Source organism: Epinephelus moara, chromosome 18, assembly GCF_006386435.1.
Source record: "Epinephelus moara isolate mb chromosome 18, YSFRI_EMoa_1.0, whole genome shotgun sequence".
NCBI classification, from domain to species: Eukaryota; Metazoa; Chordata; class Actinopteri; order Perciformes; family Serranidae; genus Epinephelus; species Epinephelus moara.
In genome coordinates this window covers 33,356,484-33,378,396 of record NC_065523.1, presented here as the reverse complement: position 1 = coordinate 33,378,396, position 21,913 = coordinate 33,356,484, and the positions used below count along the sequence as shown (strand labels likewise).

Here is a 21,913-nt window from a genome sequence, read left to right as displayed (position 1 = left end):
AAGATTCTACGCAGTTATTAGGCAAAGACTTTGAAACGCATCCAACACTCAAACCAGCTTTATTTCCGCGTCACAAAATCCAGAAACTCTGCACCATGTGCCTCACTAAAGGCAAAAAATACATAAAGATATATTTCATCCCTTTTGATTGTTCTATGGTACTTTACAGTCTTCTTTTGATAATATTTATCGGTCAATATATATTTAATCACACCGCTGTTTGACCGTAATATTGAATTCAATAAACATTTAATATAAAACAACAGCATAGTAAAAGTTAGATATGAAATAGAGAATGTACACAAGCTAAAGTTTCAAGCCAGGGTCGATTGTAGTTCTCACCATAGAGTGATCTGTGCTTCACTAACCAGCAGACAACACACAGACCTTAGTTAATGTGAGGAGTGGGGCCTTTTCTTATTCATCAGAACACAAAGAGCATTAAGACCAAGTTGTCAGTGCCGTCCTGTGGTTGTGTGAGTGCACACGAAACACTTCAGTTAGTCCACACCGTAAGAGCATACTCCAAAACACCAAGCATTCAAGTCCAGTCCAGAGGAAGAGGTTTGATGCTGAACTTGTGAAGGACAGCAGTGACACAGTGAGTGTGTCTAAGTGGAGTCTGTTCTTCTCAAGTGCTGCTCTGCTTTATTTGCTTCAGGTTTGGGTTCATGTGTGCTGGTTTCCAAAAGGTCCATCAGTGATCAGTCAGAGCTCAGTCTGTGTGTGTATATGTGTGTGTTTGTGTGTGTGTGTGTCCACAGTCCTCAGCCCTCAGACCTGACCCTCAGCAGTGTTGACTGGAGGCTGTTTCTGGCGGTGCCACATGACTCCAGAGCCTTGTTGTTTCTGTGGAAGATAACACACACGATTAGAGGTTCATTTTACACACACATATCTTCTTATCATGAGGGCTGTGACTAACTTTTCTGTGAACGTTTCCCTGTGGTTTTGCTGTTTACGGTCAATATAAATAAAATAAACAGACAATATAAACACATGTAGGTAATAACACACAAAAGAAGTCCCCACATGTTTAATGGATTGTTCGTCCCCCTCGTGCCCTACGCTGTGGTTGAGTGGGAGAGACGGAGCGATGGTGGCTGCAGACAGGTGTTGGCGATCAGCACAGAGGTAAAGGTTCACAGTGAAGAGGGAGCTGAGCCAGAAGGCAAAGCTTTCGATTTACTGGTCCATCTACGTCCCAACCCTCACCTATGGTCATGAGCTCTGGGTAGTGATCGAAGAATGAGATCACGGATACAAGCGGCAGAAATGAGTTTCCTCCGTGGGGTGTCTGGGCTCAACCTTAGAGATAGGGTGAGGAGCTCAGACAACCGAAGGGAGCTCTGAGTATAGCCGCTGCTCCTTCGCATCGAAAGGGGTCAGCTGAGGTGGTTCAACATCTGATCAGGATGCCTACTGGGCACGTCCCACTGGTAGGAGGCCCCGGGGAAGACCCAGAACACGCTGGAGGGATTACATATCTCATCTGGCCTGGGAACGCCTTGGGGTCCCTCAGGAGGAGCTGGAAAGCGTTGCTGGGGAGAGGGACGTTGGGGGTGCTTTGCTTGGCCTGCTGCCCCTGCGACTCAGCTTCGGATAAGCGGATATAAAAAGGATGGATGGATGGATGAGTGTTGCTCATGGCATGATGGAAAAAGTCGACATTATTGAGCCTTCTACAGTAAAACAATGCAAGTTTGTTTTCATGTAAACACATACAGAAGGTTGTTGTTCCGTTGTATTTCTGACAAGGTAGCTGCTCAGGTATTAACTGAAATCTCTTATAACTTTAACAATAAATGACCATAAAACCGTTGCTTTAATTCATGTCATATGGACAGACAGGTAATTGTTAGCCCGCTGGAACTGAGGGGTGAAGTAAACATAACTTTATTAACAAAAATAAAATAATAAACCCATTCAGAGAGAGAAATTAGTAACCACCAGAGTGCCCACGACCATTACTACATGCACCAGGTGCAAAAACATTTCAGTGTGTGCTTGATTCCTTAAGACAGTTTAGTAATGGTGGTGTGTTGTACCTGAAAGCTGCCTGCTGTTTGGCTCACTCAGTCACGCCCTTACCGGGACATGAAGGCCTCCAGCACAGCCACGCTCTCTTTGGGGAAGTAGTCCTGTCGAACAACATGCTCCAAGGTGTGGAGGTGACCGGGAACCACCAGTACAGGCTTCACCTTGTCTTCACTCTGAGCAGCGAGGAGGACAGGACACAGAGATGGATGGTGAGGACGAGAGGACAGAAAAGAGTGTTAGAACAATGGAAAAGGAATCAACAGACACAAGAGAGTGACAAAGAAGAATGTGTGCAGATTAGACAGACCTTGAGAAGTCCGAGCAGCACTAACAAAGATGATACAAAGCTGTAGCCTTGGAAGGAAGGAGTGGCAAAAGCTTTCTTCAGCAGAGTGTCTGTAAGGAAAACAAAATCCTAAATTAATTTGTGACACTCTGAGGTTTCCTCCTCATCAGTCATGCACTTCAGTCAGTGAGAACATGAACAACAACAATTTAATCAACTGATGTCTCACCAACGCTGTCCAACACTGCAGTCTTCACATCATTATTCTCCTCCTTGTAGACAGACGCAATCTTGAGGAAGGCTTCAGCTGTTTTTGTAGCATCTGACACGTCCACCTAAACACAGAGACAGGAAGAAACAGTTACTGATGTCCACCCTGCTTCATTCACATTGTGAAACTGTTTATTTACATCAAGTAAACACACTGAAAAAAAAAATCTTATGCCACATTTCAACTGCACGGTGCAGCTCAACTTGACTTGTCTCACTTTTGGTACCAGTTCTTTTTTATGTATTTAGTTTTCTACTGCAGATAGTTCCCCCTCAGTGTGGGTGGGAGTCTCTGATCGCTGCATCAAACTGCCATGAAATCATCTTCAGTGAACACTTGCTGAATCCTTTCATCTGCAACCGAACATTGGCACTTGTTAAGACTCTGCACTTGTATGCCGTAATGTGTGGCGCAGTTTTGTCGGCTGACATTTTTTTAAAATCTGGTCTGAGCGTTTAAAAATGTTTTTGGTCTATTGGCGGTATTTAAAAATGCCGAATTTGTCCAGGATGTCCCGTATCGCACTGGTGATAATTCTCTATGACCAGTAAGTGGTCTGCAGTGTTTTAACTTCACCTACTAGTATTGGCTCAGCTTGCGTGACACCTCGACCAAAGCCCAGTTTCCACCGAGCAATCCGGTACAGTTCAGTTTGGCACGCTTTTTTCTGTTTCCACTGTGAAAAGTTGTGGATGGTACCAATGGAACCGTTCTGTCCCGTCCCCATGTTTGGTCCCCCCTCTGTTGGGGTACCTAGCACACAGATCTGGTACTAAAAGGTGGAGCTGTGAACACTGCAGTCTGATTGGTCAGTAGAGGACGGTCACTCTGCTCAGGGCTGAGTTGTGTCTGGTTTTGAGGCTCATGTAACCACTGTTCATACTGTGGAGAGTTTTATTAGTGAACTGTAACTATAAAATGAAAGGATGTTTTGCTGCCTCTCACAGCAGCTGGAGTCTGAGAAAAATAATTCACTGGGCCGACTGCCGGCCACTTTTAAGGTGGAACATTAACTTGTAATGTTACTCAATGTATGAGTTGACAACTCAAATCCATCAGCACACCTTAAATTTCGCTTTTTGTTGGTGTGCAGCCTCGTTCTGTGGACGATAAACGAGGTGCAGACTAATAAAGGGGGAAATACAGTGAGTGCTGGACGGAGCAGTGAGTGACAACAACCCTGCCCACATGAAAGAGCACTGTTTGCAGTGGAAACACTTAACAGACCTACGGTCTAGTGCAATGTCTGAAGGGTTGCTTTTGGTTCCCAAGGTACCATACCAAAAGTGTTTGGTGGAAACAGGACTTAAGATGGTACCAAAAAAGTACCAGGTGCTAGGTACTATCTACATCTATTACTAATGCACAAACCATTTGATTTAAAGGAAGCCGTGTTGTACCGTGCAGTGGATATGCAGCATTAAATTCCGAGCTGAAATGTCCTTAAAAGTCTAGTGTGCAGGATTTAGTGCCATCTAGCAGTGAAGTTACAGAACTGAAACTTCTTGTGTTCAAGTGTGTAGGAGAACTACTGCTACACAACAATTCTTAGTTTCAAGTTATTTTACACTAATAAAAGCATAGTTGTGAATATTATACTACATTTATGCCAATAAATCCCCCTAAATTCTACACTCTGGACCTTTATAGGTAACCACAATGACGTTCCTTTCAGCCTTTAGTACCTCTCATTAACAGACAGATGCAGTTCTGTGGGTGGAAACTACATGACATCTTCCCTGTGTTTACCTGCTGCTCAATCAGCATCGCTCTCTTAGTTCCCAATTTTAGCAGTTTGTCTGGGGACGGGAAGCTGAGGAACGAGGAGACGTCTGGGGGCCGGGGTGCTGATGTGGGGGTCGACAGCTATGAGGGAAAAAGAGGAAAGTCAACTGTACAACAATATCAAAGACACATGTACAGAAAACAACAGCTAGTGTGGCCTTTAGATTGGACTTTGTGTCATCTATGTAATGCAGACTGACGTGGTTATGCTATCAGATGTTGATATGTCAGCAGAATTAAAATAGTAACAAATGCTCCTAGTTAACGATAAAGTGAAAACAATTATACAGAAAGATCTTTCCATTTCAAATTCATTGTTTTGCCTCTTTTCAGTCCAGAATCTTAATCTGGGAGAGTAGCAGTAGCATCCCCTAGTGTCAGAACACAAAGATTTGATAATTATTTCACTTTGTTTGGTCTTTAGAAATTCTCACCAGATATTTGTTGCAGCTATTTGTTACGTCGAAATTTAAACTTCACTTAACTCATGTACGCACAGGTAATTAATGTTATATTTTTTTGTGTTAACTTTTTCTTTGATGTCTCACATCACGATCATACATTGAATTTACCTTGATGCCATTGCTTTCCTCTTCCTCCTCTTCTTCCTCTTCCTCCTCTATTTCCTCCTCATCCACATCCTCGTCATCTTCGTCCTCTTCCTCGTCCTCATCTTCATCCTCGTCATCATCCTCCGGCTCACCCTCATCGTCACTGAGGCAAATTATAAACACAGCTCATTAGTGAGGATTTTGGGATGAGATGCATTTTTCTGAATGACTGTTGATATTTGATAAAATCATGTGTAAAGTCATTGTGGAGCAGATTGTGTCCGTTTTTCAGGTACAGATGTGACGCATACTGTCTAAAACATCATCAACACGTACGCATCAAACAATAGAGCAAGTATAGTAACAGTACAGATGGGATTTACACAAACCACAAGGGATGTTACAGTGGAGAAATGTGCATCAACCTTTTGATTCTGGAGTGCTGGACATTTACATATCAGTGAACATCTGTTACATTAAAACCCTTACAAGTTAACACAATGCTGATTAAACCTATAGCCACCAGGGAAACCTCTCTGTATTTCACAGCACACTGGAGTTTTCTTGTCTGTAGTGACTTTTCTAGCTGCAGCTAGTCTGGCAGAAAACTCTAACAAGTGTCCAAGAAAAGTTTCTAGTGTGGATGCTCCAGAAAAAAAGAAACTCTGCTATCAGAGGAATTAAAATGAAAGTGCTCCTGGGGGCGAGGGAGATGGGTACATGTCTCAAGCACCTGTCAACAGTGTTTGTGTAACTACTCTCACTACTCTCACTACCAGAGGGGGGAGACAAAAGTCCTGCACTCCAGCTTTAATCTAAAGATAACTGTTTTCTACACTAGATGCAAGGCAAAACTGGATTGTTCAGGATTAAATATCTTTGCTTGATTCTCTTCAGTTGGTTTTATGAAGCAGGCATACATCGATCCAGGTTTTGATGGTAACAAATTTCTGAGATCAAGCCTAAAGCTTTACAGGTTTAAGGTCAGGGTATTTGGAATCAACTCAAATCAATATCCTCTTCAGGTGTTTGATTTTTTTTTTTCCTCTGGCCTCCAGTCTTAATTACCGACTGAAGTAAAAAGTAATCTTCTATCTGTCCAACAGCTCATGTCTTGCTGTGGTATTATCTTGGATCTTATAAAGCCCAATATGTTTTACAAAACATAACTCAAAAACTGAGAGGGTGACATGACAGTCATTCCACCGAAAGAGGGTTTTCAATATGGAGTTCATACACCTTTGCTTTGGTTTCCTCTCAGTGTCCAAACATGAACAGGTCAGGTGAACCGGAGACTCTAAATTGCTCCCCAGTGCATACTGGGTTAAGTTCGAGGCCCCTGTGACCCACAACAGCATAGACGGGTACAGAGAAGGACATGTGGAGCTAAAGTATGACGTGATTACCTGAGTGATCCTAAAAGATCTCCAATGTTCATGCTTTCCATGGTGTCTTTCAGAGCTTTGCAGCCGTCCTCTCCGAGACAGTTTCCTGAAAACCACAGAGATCATGTTATACAGCGTAGTCAAAAAACTAAAACTTAATTTCTAAATAACGATTCAAAGATGAAAGTCATCCACTGTTTTAAAACCACAATCAGGAAAAATTTAAAGCAGATTTTTTGTACTTTTAAAAAGGATTAACAGCGTAAGATACTAATGTGATGAGCAGAGTTCCTCTTTACAGGTTTTACCATTTAGGTCCAGTTTCTCCAGCTGGTCCTTGTCCTTTACTGCTTGTGCCACAGCCAGAGCGGCTTCCTCCGTAATCTCGCCAAATGACAGATTGAGCTCCTGTTAAACAAAACAAAATATTTTCAGATCCATGTTGTCCTCACACACAAACACCTGTGACATGTAAATCCAATAAATTATTATTCTGAGTGGCGGTGACAGTGTATAACTCGCTCACCTTGAGGATTGGGAGTCCCTCTGATACAGTCTCTGCAATAGCTATGGCTCCAGCCGGCCGCACCAAACAGTCTCCAAAGTTTATCACCTGGATGCTGCGTAGGTGTTTCAGGGCCTGTGAAGGACACACACATTATTTACGACAGCTTCAATTGACCCTTCGCTATGTCCTGCCCTCGTACGCAGACTGGCCAATCATAACATAGCATTGGGCTGGCTGTGCTCCATTGACTCTAATGCAGTCGTTTCAGATTTCCTTCATTTTCAGGCTGGTTTTGTGGATTTGGAGCTAAATGTTGTGCCTGGGGCACGTCGTGTATTAATGATACCCGTTACCTGGAGAGGTTGGAAAAAGATCTACGTTTCTTCCCTGTTCCAAAACCAAAATCAAACCCTGAAAAGTGTAGGGTTAGCTAGCTAGCTACTGAAGATATAGCCTACTGAATGTATATTAATGTCTGACATCTCTGTACCTGAGCCATGGCGATAGCCCCCTTCTCAGTGAAGGTGTTGTCGTTGAGGTTGAGGATGCGGAGGCCTGCGTTGTGCTGCATGGCCGTGGCCAGAGCTGTCACACCAGGGTGATTGATGCCATTCTGGGGCATGTGAACCTCCTCCAGGCTGCCCATCAACTGGGAACACAAAGTGTAAGCGGAAGATTAGTCGACCTACAAATCAGTTTGTGTACAGTAACAGACTCAGCAAGTGTGATTAAGCAGTTAAATGACAATATGAGCCGTACTGATATAAACTGGTGTGAGATCAGTGTTTTAAATGAGTCATACAAGGTGCTCCAGGGAGACAAGCTGTGCTAAAATATCTCATAATGGTGGTAAGGTGATGCAGTATGACAATGTGGCATCATCAGAGTAGACTTTGTGTTCAAGCTCCAGGAGCAGTGAGTCCTGTACCTGGAAGGCCTGAGCAAGGGCAGTGGCTCCATCGTTCTCCAGGCGGTTCCTCCCTGCAACAAACACCTTCAGGCCGAGAGGGGCGCCCTCTGCACTGGATTTTTTGTGGCACTGGCTCAATGAAGCAGCCAAGATCTGAGGAGAAACACAGATGTGAATTTTTACTATCATTTTTGTTTCAGGAAATTCTCTTTAAATTCCACATAATATCAATTCACCAAAAACTTTCAAAACATCTCTCTGCTCTGATACCCAGGACTTTGATCAAATTAGTACACTGGTGAATTTAGATTCTCCCTCATGACATTACATTTTCCTTGGTAAATCCTCCATTATTACAACTACAGTAATATCCGTGGGAACCTGGAGTGATATCATTTTAAAAAATATGACAATTTAACATACATACGTTCCTGAGAAGTCAAACTGGAGGTGAGAATTTGCAAACTGTGTTAACAAACATTATCCAATGTGATGGCCAGAGGTTTAACAGCAGCTGACATTTTGACAGCATTCATCTCTTTGCCTTTAACTGACTGCTGTACTTCAGTGCTTAGACTTAAACTGAAACTTATGCAGTTAGACTGGCAATCATTAGCCAGATGAATCTGTAAACTAATGCTTTATTTGCTCTGGCAGATGAGTCTGGTCCCCACGCAGGGCGGGTTTGGTTTGATGGAATGACTGGGAACTTGCAGAGCCTTTGCTCTTTGTGTAAAAAAAATAACAGATGATGTCATTTTTGGCTCCTGGACCGTTGTGCCGGGAATACTACAGTGAGCATAACCCATCTTAGTAAAGAGAAGCCAGTCACAAACAGCCAAGATGGCTGCAGCTGATGTGGAACTTTCTGTGTGACTAATATTTTCAAATTCTGATGGCAAAAACGGAAACACTCGGTCACAGACATATTGATGCTGCCCTATGACAGCTCCTCTCTGCACTCTGTGCATGGTCCAGTAGGCACAGCTGCAGCTGGAGCAGCCATGTGACCCGCCCACCATACTTACACATAGTCAACATTCAAGTGGAAACCCTGAAGAAAATCTTAGGTAAGTGTTTAGCAAGCTATAAAGTGATTTAAAGAGAGGCGGTGAAGGTGCGGGTAAAGGTTACATCTCGTTACCTATAAGGTGAATTACCATACGGATTATAGCTGCGTTTGGCCTGTGTTTACAGGTGTGAGAAAGAATAGTATCAGTTACATTGTTAACACTGTGCTACATTACAGAGAAATACAAAACCGTCCTAATGAACCTTCATTAATATAGACCTATATTTTAGCTACAAGTGCATGACCTTTCTGGTCGACTAACATTTGGTCAACTTTGAGGGGGCAGCCCTACACTGTACTGAGTGTATATTATCAAACAATGATACTACATAAAGGAAATGTTAAACTCAAGAAAGAGATTCTCATGACTGACCTTCCCCCCTCCGATGCCCATGCCACAGTTGTTGAGCCGTAGCTCCTGCAGTGTGTAGCAGGCGGTGCTCTTGAGCAGCTTCTCGATGCCTTTCACCCCATCTGGTCCAAAGGCGTTGTCACTGAGGTCTAAAACAGTCAGCCTAGCGCCCGCCAGCATCAGAGCGTCACCCAGTGAATTCTACAACACATGGAGGGAAACAGATAAAATCCAAGGCAGGATAAGTACAGGAGTGTACCAAAGACAAAGACAATATAGTTACAACTATGTCATCATTCAGGAGTAGAGCAGGACATGGAAAGAGGGCAATATTTCAACAAGTAAGCTCTAAGAAGAAAGAAGTGCCTTACCAGGGCAGGTGGGATTTCAGAGCGCAGACGACCTGTGAACATGTCACTCCAGTAACAGCGCTGAAAGAGAGAAAGAAGATACACAGTGTCAGACACAAAACAATCTTGAATAAAATCTATTGGAGCAACAAGGCAAAATCATGTTTCGATGTACTGTACCAGAGCTGCAGAGATAATTAGATTGAAAGAAACTTAACTGGCAACTATTTTGATAATCAAATAAACATTTAAGAGAGTTTGATGCTTTTCTCTGTCATACATGATAATAAACTGAACAGTTTGAGGTTTTTAGACGTTAGTTGGATAAAACATACTTTTTAAAGATTTCACTTTGGGCTCTGGGAAATAACACAGGGAATTTTTCACTATTTTCTGACACTAATAACAAAATAACTAATTGAGAGGGTAATTGGCAGATAAATCGATAATGAAAATAAGTGTTAGATGCATCTCTATACGGTACAGCATTATTTTATCATTAGAAATAAAACAAAAAACAACAAGACATAAGATCAAAAGGAAAATAATCTGTCAATATTTTTAATATTTAACTCAAATGTCCAAGCAAAAATGCCAAATGTCCTTGTTTCAGGTTTTTTTTTTTTTAAAGGTTCATCAAGTAAAAATGCCAAACAGTTCCTAGTTGCAGTGTGACGAAGGTGATGAGGGCAAGATTCATAATGAGAATGATGAAAAAGGTCGAGAGTAAACGCTCCAAACCTTGAACTTGCTCTTTGTCTCCAGGGCCTTGGCAATGGCCTGTGCTGCCTCCACACCCACAGTGTTTCCCTCCAACCTCAGAGCCTGTAAGTCCTCAAAGTCCTGGATTTCCTTAACCATCTCCGCCACTGCAGAGGGGCAACAGGTTAAGAAAGAGGGATGGGAGTGTTGGGATGTTTATAATGACAAATCGTTACAACCCAGACTTAAGTGTGTTAAAGTGATCAAGCCTCGCTGGCTTATAGTCAGGGTTTCTGGGACACTGACGTCTGACACTCACCTGATTTGGCATCGTCCAGCTTTCTCCCCTGGCCTTTGTAGCTCAGCTCTCCGTCCTCTACTCCAGTCTTGGCCAGAGAGTCGGCCAACTGCGCAACAATGTCTGTCGCCATCGAGACACCTGAGGGACAAACACACAATTCACTCTTAATCTGCAATCTGTCGTAAGGCTGCTGGAGTATCAGTTCGTTACTGGCTGTGTTAATGTTATGCTCACTCCACTTTTATAGATATATTTATCTTCAATTTTCAATTTATATCATCCATAGTATCCATCCTTATTATTCTTGCACAGTTTTTATTTTTTAAATACCTTACATTTGCAATACCTACACAGCTAACTAGGGATGAGACTAACAATTATTTTCATTGTCGACGATTTCCTTGATTAATCTTTGGACTTTAAAATGTCAGAAAGTGATGAAAAATGTGGATCAGTGTTGCTGAAAGCCCCAGATGATATCCTGGAATGTCTTGTTTTACCCACAACCCAAAGATATTCAGTTTACTGTGATAGAGGAGTAAAGAAACCACAAAATATTCACATGTAAATACTCAAAACAATCAATCAACTTATCAATTAGTCGTTGCAGCTCTACTGTTAAACACCTTACATTTGCACCACCTCCTTTAGCTCATACTCTTTTATAGTCGCAGCTTTCTGTAGAAGTTCAGTTGGCTAGACTGTCCTTTCATTGTTGTGTTTTTGTTCTTGTGTTTCTAGTCTTTGTTACTGTGTGTACCTGTGTTTTGTATGTGTCATATTAGCTACTGGATGTCTATATTCCCCTCAGAACCACCAAACAACCAGCCGTCCATGCATCCATCCATGGAGTTCAGTAACAGAGTTGGTTTCCTCTCTGCCCCACAGGCTGCACTAATTACCAAATAAGCACCAGAACACTGACCACCTAATACAAGTTATTTAAACTCCAAAATCGTGTGTGGACATTTTGGCTTTAACTGCCTTGTTTATTCCTGGAAAGCTGGGCCGACCTCTCCACTGAACAAAAACTGCTGAAAAAGCTGTTTTCACTGAGGGGAAATCCACCCTAAAATAATATTTACATCTGCTTCACGATATTACACTGCAGATCAGATTCAATGTATACACTTGTAGTTGTCTCTTTGTACGCTGAACAGCACACAGACAGAAATATTACATCTACAGTTATCTTAGATTAGGGACAAATCCCAGAGTTCCTGTGTATACACTAAACTAACAGCTTCTATTTTTTGGTAAAGTCAACAACATTAGATGGGATTTTGATGAAGGTAGTGACAAATTGAATTAAATTAAAATTCATGAGTATAGGTTTTCACGCTCTTTTAATACAGTTTACAACAGTCGGGTTTTGCACAATCAGACTTCTGTGGCTACACTCATCACAACTGAATGTTCTTTTGGGGTGGATTTTCCACGGTAAGCAACCGGCGGCTAGCATTAGCCGAGTGCTAACATGCTAACACCAAAACGGTTTACTGACAGTGGAGCTGGTAAAACCGTTATTAACAACCGTCGATTCAGTAACATGTCACCTGCCTGCTGGACACTTAAAATACGTCGTCCGGTGGTTATAGAACTACAAAACAGAACATTTAGTAAGCTAGCTAGCCCAGGTTTGTAGGACAGAGCGTGGCTTTGACACGGCCTCTCCGGGCGGCCATCTGAAAACCGTTAACTCGACCCCCTCCGGTCCCCGGTTTATGTTCGTTATTGCATAAACTCCAACTCATAACTTAGTCTACTGTCAATAGAAATTAATATCTCCATTACCTGAACACCGCTGTGCCGGTTGAATCCAGTCCAGTCACACACTCCCGCTCACTCCTGGCGTTTAAAACCAAATTCAGCACACTACACTACTTGACGGCCGCACATCTGGGAGACAAGGGAGTTGTAGTCCAATTGGACTACAACGGTCCCGGGTGCGTTCATGGTCACTACCACGTCCAGTCTGTGGGAAATACTGTCTGAAATGTTTGAGCTCTAAAATAAGTGAGTTAAAGATACAATATATTTAATCAATTGGATTTTTAAAAATACCATCAACGTTATGGGCAAATATCACATTTATTCATGTAAAAAAACAACAACAATACAATAAATAAATAAATACAAATAAACTTGGCTTAGAAATGAGTTTGATGTAATATAATATAATATAATATAATATAATATAATATAATATAATCAATTAAACAATAAAACAATAAAACTGTTATGGCGTTATCAGGCTATGTCTCTGTTTTTATGTATGTATTTATAGGCATCCCTTGTTTCTACTATTGTGTTGAATGCAGGTCTAAATATGTAAACGATTTATTTTACAAAAAAATATTTTAGTTCATTAGTCAGTTTCAAGTGGAAGCTTGATGTACTGATCCCTGAATGTAAAAAAAAAAGTTTAATCAATCATTTAAATAAAAGAATATGAAACCTTACTATAAATATGATAATAAACAATTATACAAAAATTAATTTTAGGTCATTAGTCGGTTTCAGGTGGAAACTAGATGTACTGACTCCCTGAATGTAAAAAAAAAAAAAAGTTTAATCAATCATTTAAATTAAATAAAAATTAAAAATAAAAACTTAGTATGAATATAATAATAAACAATTATACAAAATAAATTTTTGGTCATTAGTCAGTTTCAGGTTGAAACGTGATTTACTGACAGATGTAAAAAAAAAAAAAAAAAAGCTTAATTTATCAGGTAAATAAAATAGAAAATAGAAAATAACTAAATATAATGATAATTAATTAGAAGAAATTATACAAAAATTAATTTTAGTTCATTAGTCAATTTCAAGTGGAAACTTGATTTAGTGACTCTTAGATGTAAAAAAAAAAAAAAAAAAAAAAGTATGTAAAATTACTGTAAATATAATGATAAAGAATTAGAGGAAAATACACAAAAAATAATTTTGCGTCAGTCAATTTCAGGTGGAAACTGGATTTACTTGACCCCTTGATTGTAACATAAAAAAAAGTGTATTTAATTTGGTAAATAAAATCAAAAATATAAACTTACAAACAATTCAAAAATAAATTATTTAAAAATAATAATAAATAAGTACATAAATAAATTTATGTACTTATTTATTAATATCTTTTTGTTTACGTTATTGTAGACTCTTTAACTAACCACGGTGGATATTTAGCCCCGAGTACAATCTGTCAGGAACCACTTGGGTCATCGTGTTGATATTGAGGATTACACGGTTATTGTTCCTAAAATAACTTGTGTCGTAATGTCAAATAAAGAACTAAAATAAACTGTGTGTGAATTCATCGCAGAATAAAAACGTGTGTGTGGAAGTTATGGTGTGTATGCAGGAAGTGGTGCCTGACAGAATGTACTGAGGGTTCAAACACATGTGTTAATTAAAGGGCCAGTGTGGAGGTTTGTGGGTGGCTCATGGGTGGACTGGGGCTGCTGGAAATCGAAACTTAACTGAGGTATGTAAAGTCAGTCACGGAGCCTCGGCGGGACTCTTCCTCGTCGGTTTGCAGTGTCTCGACATCTCATCTGGCGAAAGTTTCTCCGTCTTTCCTCCTCGGATATTAAACTTTGCCTCGGTTCAATGAACTTCCTCACTTCATACGGTAGGTGTGTCTGAAGTTGGCCCACTCGCGCCATGATAGCCAGGGAAACAAAAGGGCTGAGGGGCTTGTATGCTGGGTATTAGTACTTATATTTAATGCTAAATGAATGTGACAGGCTCGGTGTGTGTCTGTGCAGGATGTGACAGAAGTGGTCAGTTCTTGCTTTGTGCTCATGGAGGAAGTGGGGGGTCACCAGCTACATTTCAACACTATCAACATCCATCCACTTGTGGTGTGTTTGTCCTCTCCCCAGGGAACAAGCATGGACCCTGCCAGACAGAAACGCAAGGAAGAGATAAGCAGATCTCTGATGTTTATACAGTGAGATGTGTTTTTAATTAATCTGAATGCAGCCTGATTGAAAGTGAAACCTGCTCTGTCCCTGAATGACTCATATCCTTGATACTTAAAGCTGTGTCACTACTTTTCTGATCAAGTTTGCATCTTGTGTTGTAGGTCTTCCTTGGCTTATCCAGAGCCAGAGGGCTACCAGGTACCAAACACAATGTCATGTCTGTCTCCACTGTCTCTTCACTCCTGTCCTGTGAGTTTTATGTGTCATCATTTTCAATCACTCAGTCATAAGTTGCTCCTGAGCTTTCTGTTGTGTTTCTCCTAAAACGCCTCTGTCTGTGTTTTCATTCCTGGCTGCATGTCAAATCAAGGACTTCTTCCCATTCTCCTCTTGGAGGCCGCGTTGGGTTTCAGATTCCTTTCAAAGCTGTCGTAATACTCAGAGTAATCACTTCTGAAAGAGCTGCTGGTTGCTGTAACCATTCTTCCTGTCAATACCACAATGAAACTACTGCATAGATTCCTATGAAACTGTGCATATTCATTGTCCCCCAGAGGACAAATCCTACTAACTTGTCCTGTAGTCCTGACAGAAGGTTTATGTACTTGTATTTTAGTAATAATGATAATGCATTTTTTTTTATAGTTGCCTTTCAGAGCACTCAAGGACACCTTACAAGACACAGTGAAAAAAAACAGCCATGTATCCATAGATGATAAAGTCAAACAATTCCATAATACACAGTAAAAGTTGATGAAACCACACAAAAAGTATAACCATAAATATTAGGTATAAAATCATCAGTGCAGGTGTCAATATGTGTGTCAGCATTATATGCCAGCTTGAAACACTGTGTTTTCAGACAGGATGTGAAAGTGGCATCATGCAGTTACAGCAAGCCCTACTGGGTATTGTGCACTAACTGTGTCATCTCATGATCAAACAGAGACTCAACACTGGACATCAACGCGTATATTACGCAGCAAGCATCACTGTATCTGTACATGACAAAAAAATACCAAAGAAAATATTCATATTTATAGTTTAAGTAGAATAAGCATGTCATTTATTATAGATGCTGCTGACTATGATACAAAAAACATGTCTTATATTCAGTGTTACAACAATAAGGCCTTAAAAGTCATTAAATAGTCTTAAATTTGAGTTTGCGAGGTCTTAACTACTGCATATATTTTTTAATTTAATGTTTATTTGATTCGATCTAAATTTTAAATTTCTTCTTCTGAAAGAAAGTGAAGCTTTTCTATGTAAAAGTCCACATTTCTTTTTTTTTTATTTCCATTTTTTAGGATTATTTAACATATGTAGAGACCGAAAAAGATGAGGTGAAAGGGAAAAAATAAAATACATAAATACATGCATAAAACATGGCAATATCAGGAAATAAGCGTCAATAATATAATGATAATAAATCAAGAAATTTAAAGAACGGTTACAACCTAAGACCATATTACCCGGTTTATCTTTATCTTTATATCTATTTTCATTTATGTAGCCTACTTATTAAGACCATGAAGACTTTTTGTGTTTGCACTGTGTAGCATTGGTATTTAATTGTGTGATTTATACGCATTAATAAAGAACATTTCCTTTAAACTTTAAAAAGCCCTAAAGAAAATAATAATTCACAGCCTTTTGTTTTCTAAAGGTGTTGTTTTACTTTATTGTGGTTTAATAAGTTTGTAAAACAGATGTAATGACACGTTTTTAAAGCCCTGACGCAGACCTGCAGTGCTCGAAACATGTCAGCTCTTTGACATACTTCCTTCCTCGTTTTCTGTATTTTAAAAGTACCTGGATTGCCTTCCTGTAATCCCTGTTATTTCCTGTTCTCCATGAGCACCTGACACAAGATTCTGATCTACGTTTGATTGTACAGAGCAACAAGTTGTCTCTTTGTTTCTGAAAAATATTTATATTAATTTGTGATATCAGACGAAACGGAATAAAAGCTTAGCTGTGGGGTGTGACTGATCCAGTTTTTGGGACAAACAGCCACCAGCATCTTATTTCCCTCTTTCTATTTCCTCTCAGGACTTCCTGACCCGGTTAGTGTGCAACCTGCTTGAAGAGGGCAACGCTTTATTCAAAGACAGTGAGTGGGAGCAGGCGGTGAGGGAGTTCAGTGAAGGCTTGAACGTCTCCTGCTACGCTGCAGCCGAGGAGATCCAGATCCCTGAAGCTCTGCTGGAGAGCCTGTATGTCAACCGGGCTGCTGCCTACCACAGTATGGTGAGACACAGATTGTTTCAGTGCAGCTCAGACAGACACTTGTGGAGATGTAGACAGCTGTTTGACAGAATGTGTACAGCTGTGACTATGTATTGAGGGCTCGTGACAAACGCTCCTCCACACCCAAATCTGATCTGTGTGTGAGTCAGTCAGTTAAGGAGCCAGATAAAAGTGGATCGACCCATTATAATGACAGCTTAGAGGCATTTTTCAACCTACTCCAACTTGTAATCTTTAATACCCATTATTACAAGGCTTTGTTTGTTGCTATGGCTACAGCTCTGATCATAGACGCCTAGCAGAAGCAATAAATAATTTTTAAATGAATATGTGTATTGATTTCTTCAGCATGTAGCAGTGTAATAAACAGGATAATGTACATCGAGCGGATCATTATTGAGAAATAATCCCTGACAGGGTGATGCAAAACCCTGAAGGGAAGCAGGGGGGTCTTGATACATTCTGATGGGGTTCATTTCACCAGCATGGCCGTCCTGTAGACTCAAGGGGGATTTATACTTGTGCAGCAGACCCTACGCCGTAGCCTACGCCGTTGTGGTGTGTCTGTGTCACTCTGCAGTTACACCTCCAAAACACTAGTCAGCATTGGGGTTTCTGTGAAGTGCTGTCAAGTTTAGTTGATTCAAAACACACTTTAAACATGGCTTAATAGAGAATGTTTTTAGCACAAGCCTATGGTATTTTACATTGTATAAATGTAACCATGACGTGTAGGTACATTTCTGGGGAGGTGCACGTCAGGCTACGGCTACCGCGACGCAGAGCCTACAGCCTGGCGCTCCAAGCAGCCACGACGTTTCTATGTGTAACTTTAAGCCTTAACATTTTAACGTGAGAGTTGTATAAAAATCCACCGCTGTACAGTTGACATGACATGGTCGAAAATAGCTACAGATACCAAAACTGTTTTTTGTACCAGGTTGTAACCATGTTTATTTCTGCTGTACAGTTTGGCATTTTATAGGGATTGACTCGCTTTTGGAGCCAGCTTCCTGAAGGAGTTCATTCAGCAGTAATGACCTCCTCATTGTACATTATCCTTTGCCTAACATGCCAGTGGTTCGTCCACCACAGCTTCCTGTCAGAAATGTTTTTCACTATGTAAACTATTTTATGCTGTAGCGAGGGAAAGTCCATAAATAATGCAGTGCAGGGGATTTCACCACAGACACCAAGGCAGTACATGAATGCTTTGGGAGCGGGGGAGACACTTCATCAACATGATAAGAGTCACAGGGAGGTTTTAGCATGAGTTCAAGGGGAGGCCAAGGCGAACCTGGGAGGACCAGGACTAAATGTCAGGCCCGGTCCTCACAGACACAGGGGGGTTTAAAATGTAGTGTTTTCTGTGTTATTTAAACTGTAGTTTAGGTCACAGAAAATGGTTCTTCCTTTCTCCTTATCGTCTTCCCCTTCCTTCCTCTTCTTCTCTTCTTCTTCTTCTTCTTCTTTAAAACTCCTTTTATGCCTTCTTCATCTTCTTCTTCCTTTCCAATCTTTTTCTTCCTCTTTCCTCCTCTTCATCCTCTTCTTCTTCTTTCCTCCTCTTCTTCTTTTCTTCCTCTTCCTCCTTCCTTATTCATTTCCTTCCCCCTTCTTCCTCTTCCTTCTTCTTTCCTGTTCATCCTCCTCCTTCGAACAACAAGCTGCTTATAAAAACGAAACTGATCCGACTCTAAATGTTTTAGTTCTGTCCTTTACTTCCATCTCTCATGTCTTCCACAGGGGGAATATAATCGAGGCGTGGAGGACTGCGACAGTGCTCTGAAAGTGTGTAAGGAGAGCCGCAGGGCCCTGTACAGGAAGGCACTCTGTCTGAAGGAGCTGGGGAAGTACAAGGAGGCCTACAACTGCACCACAGACTGTCTGCTCATCACTCGGCTGGTAAAGGAAGGGGAGGATGAAAATGAAAACTTTGTATTGACCCTTTGAATGGTGATGGCTGGCCCTTAAAGTGAAATGCTTCTTTGTACCAGAGTAAACAGATGCAATATCATAGTGTAATTTAGGTGAACAAAATGATATGAGCGTAAATATTTGGCCTCAGAAATATCACTCTGACAAAAAATAAGTAATCACAAAGTCCACTTATTTGGATTTTTAGCACGGGAGCAGCATGGTTCTAGGTAAAGAAGTGTTTGTTAGTTGTTCCACCACTTGTATCAACAACCATTGGATGGATTACAATGAAATCTTGTACAAATATTAATTTTTCTGTTAGGATGAATCCCCATGTAGCACAGGGCTGCAGCCTGGAAACAGACCCACAGCTGCTGAGGCAAGGACGGTGTCTTTGTACATGGGATGCACGCTCCAACCACAGAACCACTGGGCCAGGCCTCTCCTTTGAAGATTCACTTAACCCTAGATTGCACCGGGTGCACTTGTAATGTGTTCTGATTGCGGCTGCTCTAGACAACGTTGTTAATCCATCAGCCATTTCAGAAGCCTCTCTCTGCTCCGCCAGTGACACAAATTATTTTTCTTGTTTTGTTTTAAGAGATTAAACAGTGTTTATAAGCATGAATTTGTCATTTGTGTGGTTCTGGACATGCAACATTTCACATTTCCTTATGGTAACTGTTTCAGACTTGTCGCTGGTGCAGTGGATTGATTTGTTCTTTTTCTGTTGACAGGACAAACAGGTGAACGAGCTCGCTCAGGAGCTGGCCGTCCATCTGGGACTGAAAAATCGGAAACCCTATGTTGGAGCAAAGGTTAGTAAAGTGACGACCAGTTAGATTTTGTTCTCTGCGGAAAATAAATGAATAATGTTTCTCAATCAGTTCTCAGTTTCTCAGTCTTCAGCTTTGTCATAGTCAGATAGGAGGCTGTCTAGAGTTGGGCAAGGATAAAATCTTGTAATTTCATATTGTGATAACGATACATAAATCATGACTTAGTGTCCTTGTGGTAAAAATGATTTAAGTGTGAATTAAATACCTTAAAAAAGCACATTGGTGTTACAATTAAATATGTAAAGGGGATAATAGAGTCCAGAGATAATAAAGAAATGCCTACGACTGTAGATATGGTCAAGAAAAATCTGCATATATTGTCTTATTGCCTAACTCCAGTGCAGACATGGTGCAGATTTGTCCTGACTTGATCCTCACTTTGCTGTGTCTCTCATATCTGGTCTGTTTTTGTCTTTCCCAGGAAGGTGCACTTATCATGAGAGGCGCTGCAAATGGAAACATGACTACTGAAGCCATCAAGGCAACTTTCTATTATCTTAAACATTTCACCACCATACATTAGAAAAAAATGTGAAAAATAAAACAAATTTCCAAATTCCAATATTTCTATTTCCCAAATGAGAAAACAGCTAATGTTTTTTTTTGTTAAGCATTTAATCAGTTTCTCTTATTTTCACATGCTTATTATATTTTTTTTATTTGTGCTTGATTATGTTGTTTTTTTTACTTCTCACTTCCAGGTGTCTGCTGCTCATGTAGGAAACGGTATGAATCCTCTGAGTGGCCTCGCACCAGGTGTGAACTCTTGAATCCTTTATCAAAATTATGTTGCATCAACAACAGGCAGCATGCAGTGTATGGTCTTAATAAATTCCATCCTGTTTCTCTTCAGTCCGTTTTCCCAGCATGTCTCCGTCCCCCAGTCCCTCCCCAACTCCTGCCGTCTCCTCGGTGGTGCTTGACACGGTGGACATGTTGGAGGACTGCGAACTGATGGGAGATGACTTGGACAGCCTGCTGGACTGCTTCCCCAATGAACAGGAGGTGAAATATGTGTTTGTGCTGCGTTTGTCCTTGTGGAGTAGTAAACTAACCTTTGTCAGTGATAATGGAGTGAAGGAGTCCTTGATTGTGGAGGACTGCTTCACTGGGAGAGCATGTGTGATACACTGATACTGTCCAAGTCTTTAAAAGTGTGGGCATTACACACATGGTATTTTTGAAGGAACAGGTTTAATCATGTTTTAGTTCGTTTACAACACATTGCATACTTTTTCATTCATTCCAGTGCTGAAGAGTTCAACCTGTCAAGTCTGAGTCTTGCTTTGGATACCTAACCATCACAGAAAACAATCTTTCAGCTTTTTATCTCTTACACACTGATGCCGTTGAAGTGTAAATGTGGAGGTCATGAAACAGATAATGGGCAGTTGTTTGCTGTTTTATTGACAAATGTGCCCAGTAGGGAGGAAACATTAGAGATCAGACTCTAAAAACAACAAGAATTAGGTTGTACGTTTTCCTTTATGGTTATGCAATGCAGGAATTGTTGGGTATGTAATGTTTGTGACAGTATCGCCAGCGTAGCGGAAGGTGAAAGCCAACCCCAGATTCACTCCGCTTGACATTTTGCCTCTCTTTATTTGCATTTTTTTGGTGCTGTGCACACAATTTTTATAGCTTCCTCTTGGATGCATGCTGCTGACAGTCTGGCATCTGGTCACTACTTCTACAAAAACTCTTTTCTGGCTGTAATTCAACGTCATAACTCAGGAACAGAAGGGGAGACATTTGGTCAGATACTGAGTTGGTGACACTAATCTCGGTGTCCACCTTGGAACTGTGCTGATTGTGTGGAGCAGAAGTATCAAACATACGGCCTGTGGGCCCAAACCAGCCCGCTAAAGGGTCCAATCCGGCCCAGTGGATGATTAGACTGATGATTAGAGGTGCCTGATTTCAGGAGCAAGTTAAACAGTGCATACTTGATGTAAAATTCTGCCTCAGAGGCTTTTTCACCCTGACCAGGACACAGCTCTCTGATATTGCAGTGAATATTTAAAGCCTCAGTGTATAAAAATGGTGAGTAACAGTGACATCAGATTCTAGATTGCAGCGCTCACTCGCGCTCACTTACTCACCCCTCCCGTCGGGTAAGTGACGGTGGCCTCGTAGGACAAAAAGCCTTGCGCAGACAGCAGCAGAGTTTTTCAGGAGTATCTAGCGACGAGGTGAATATTTATTTAGGAATCTAAACCATGTTACGACATGTTATAGCTTACCAGTGAGATATAGAACCATGTTACGACATGTTATAGCTTACCAGTGAGATATAGGTTATCTGTCAGATATATGTTAGGACTGTTTTATTTCTAATTGTTTTGGTAACACGAGCATTAGCACAGTAATGCTAAAATAACACGTTTTATGTGATAGTCGCGGCACAGTGCAGCAAATATAGGTTGGTACGATTATAATATATGCGATTCCAGAGTGTTCTTCCA

At 40.9% G+C, this 21,913-nt stretch overlaps 2 protein-coding genes across 7 annotated transcripts in view; one reads left to right on the top strand and one right to left on the bottom strand.

Annotated features, from left to right (window-relative positions):
• Positions 1-42: 42 nt before the first annotated feature.
• rangap1a (RAN GTPase activating protein 1a) lies at positions 43-12,452 on the bottom strand. 3 transcript variants are annotated; one of them, XR_007571584.1, is made up of 17 exons: positions 12,308-12,452; positions 10,532-10,651; positions 10,252-10,379; positions 9,532-9,591; positions 9,182-9,361; positions 7,755-7,889; positions 7,317-7,475; positions 6,845-6,958; positions 6,627-6,726; positions 6,340-6,424; positions 4,955-5,096; positions 4,347-4,463; positions 2,556-2,661; positions 2,348-2,436; positions 2,049-2,213; positions 1,033-1,596; positions 43-849 (listed from the first exon to the last, which is right to left on the bottom strand). XR_007571584.1 is itself a non-coding variant. In XM_050069307.1 (16 exons), exons 2-15 carry the CDS (start codon positions 10,641-10,643, stop codon positions 2,088-2,090), a joined length of 1,653 nt encoding a protein of 550 aa, XP_049925264.1. In that variant the 5' UTR covers positions 10,644-10,651; positions 12,308-12,452; the 3' UTR covers positions 43-849; positions 2,049-2,087. The 3 variants fall into 3 exon arrangements, 2 of the variants coding, with proteins under 2 accessions (XP_049925264.1, XP_049925263.1); XM_050069307.1 differs by lacking the exon at positions 1,033-1,596; XM_050069306.1 differs by lacking the exon at positions 1,033-1,596 and having other exon boundaries at positions 2,092-2,213.
• A 1,474-nt stretch (positions 12,453-13,926) lies between these two features.
• LOC126405132 (zinc finger CCCH domain-containing protein 7B-like) overlaps positions 13,927-21,913 on the top strand; it is a 23,508-nt gene continuing 15,521 nt past the window's right edge. Inside the window, exons 1-9 of one of the 4 annotated variants that reach the window (XM_050068696.1) lie at positions 13,927-14,141; positions 14,395-14,462; positions 14,598-14,685; positions 16,492-16,689; positions 18,436-18,594; positions 19,347-19,427; positions 19,870-19,929; positions 20,150-20,204; positions 20,302-20,453. In XM_050068696.1, coding sequence (XP_049924653.1) covers positions 14,404-14,462; positions 14,598-14,685; positions 16,492-16,689; positions 18,436-18,594; positions 19,347-19,427; positions 19,870-19,929; positions 20,150-20,204; positions 20,302-20,453 — 852 coding nt within the window. In that variant the 5' untranslated portion in view covers positions 13,927-14,141; positions 14,395-14,403. Of the gene's footprint in view, positions 14,142-14,277; positions 14,463-14,597; positions 14,686-16,491; positions 16,690-18,435; positions 18,595-19,346; positions 19,428-19,869; positions 19,930-20,149; positions 20,205-20,301; positions 20,454-21,913 lie in introns of all 4 variants that reach the window. The other 3 variants (XM_050068694.1, XM_050068697.1, XM_050068695.1) reach the window with 3 other exon arrangements.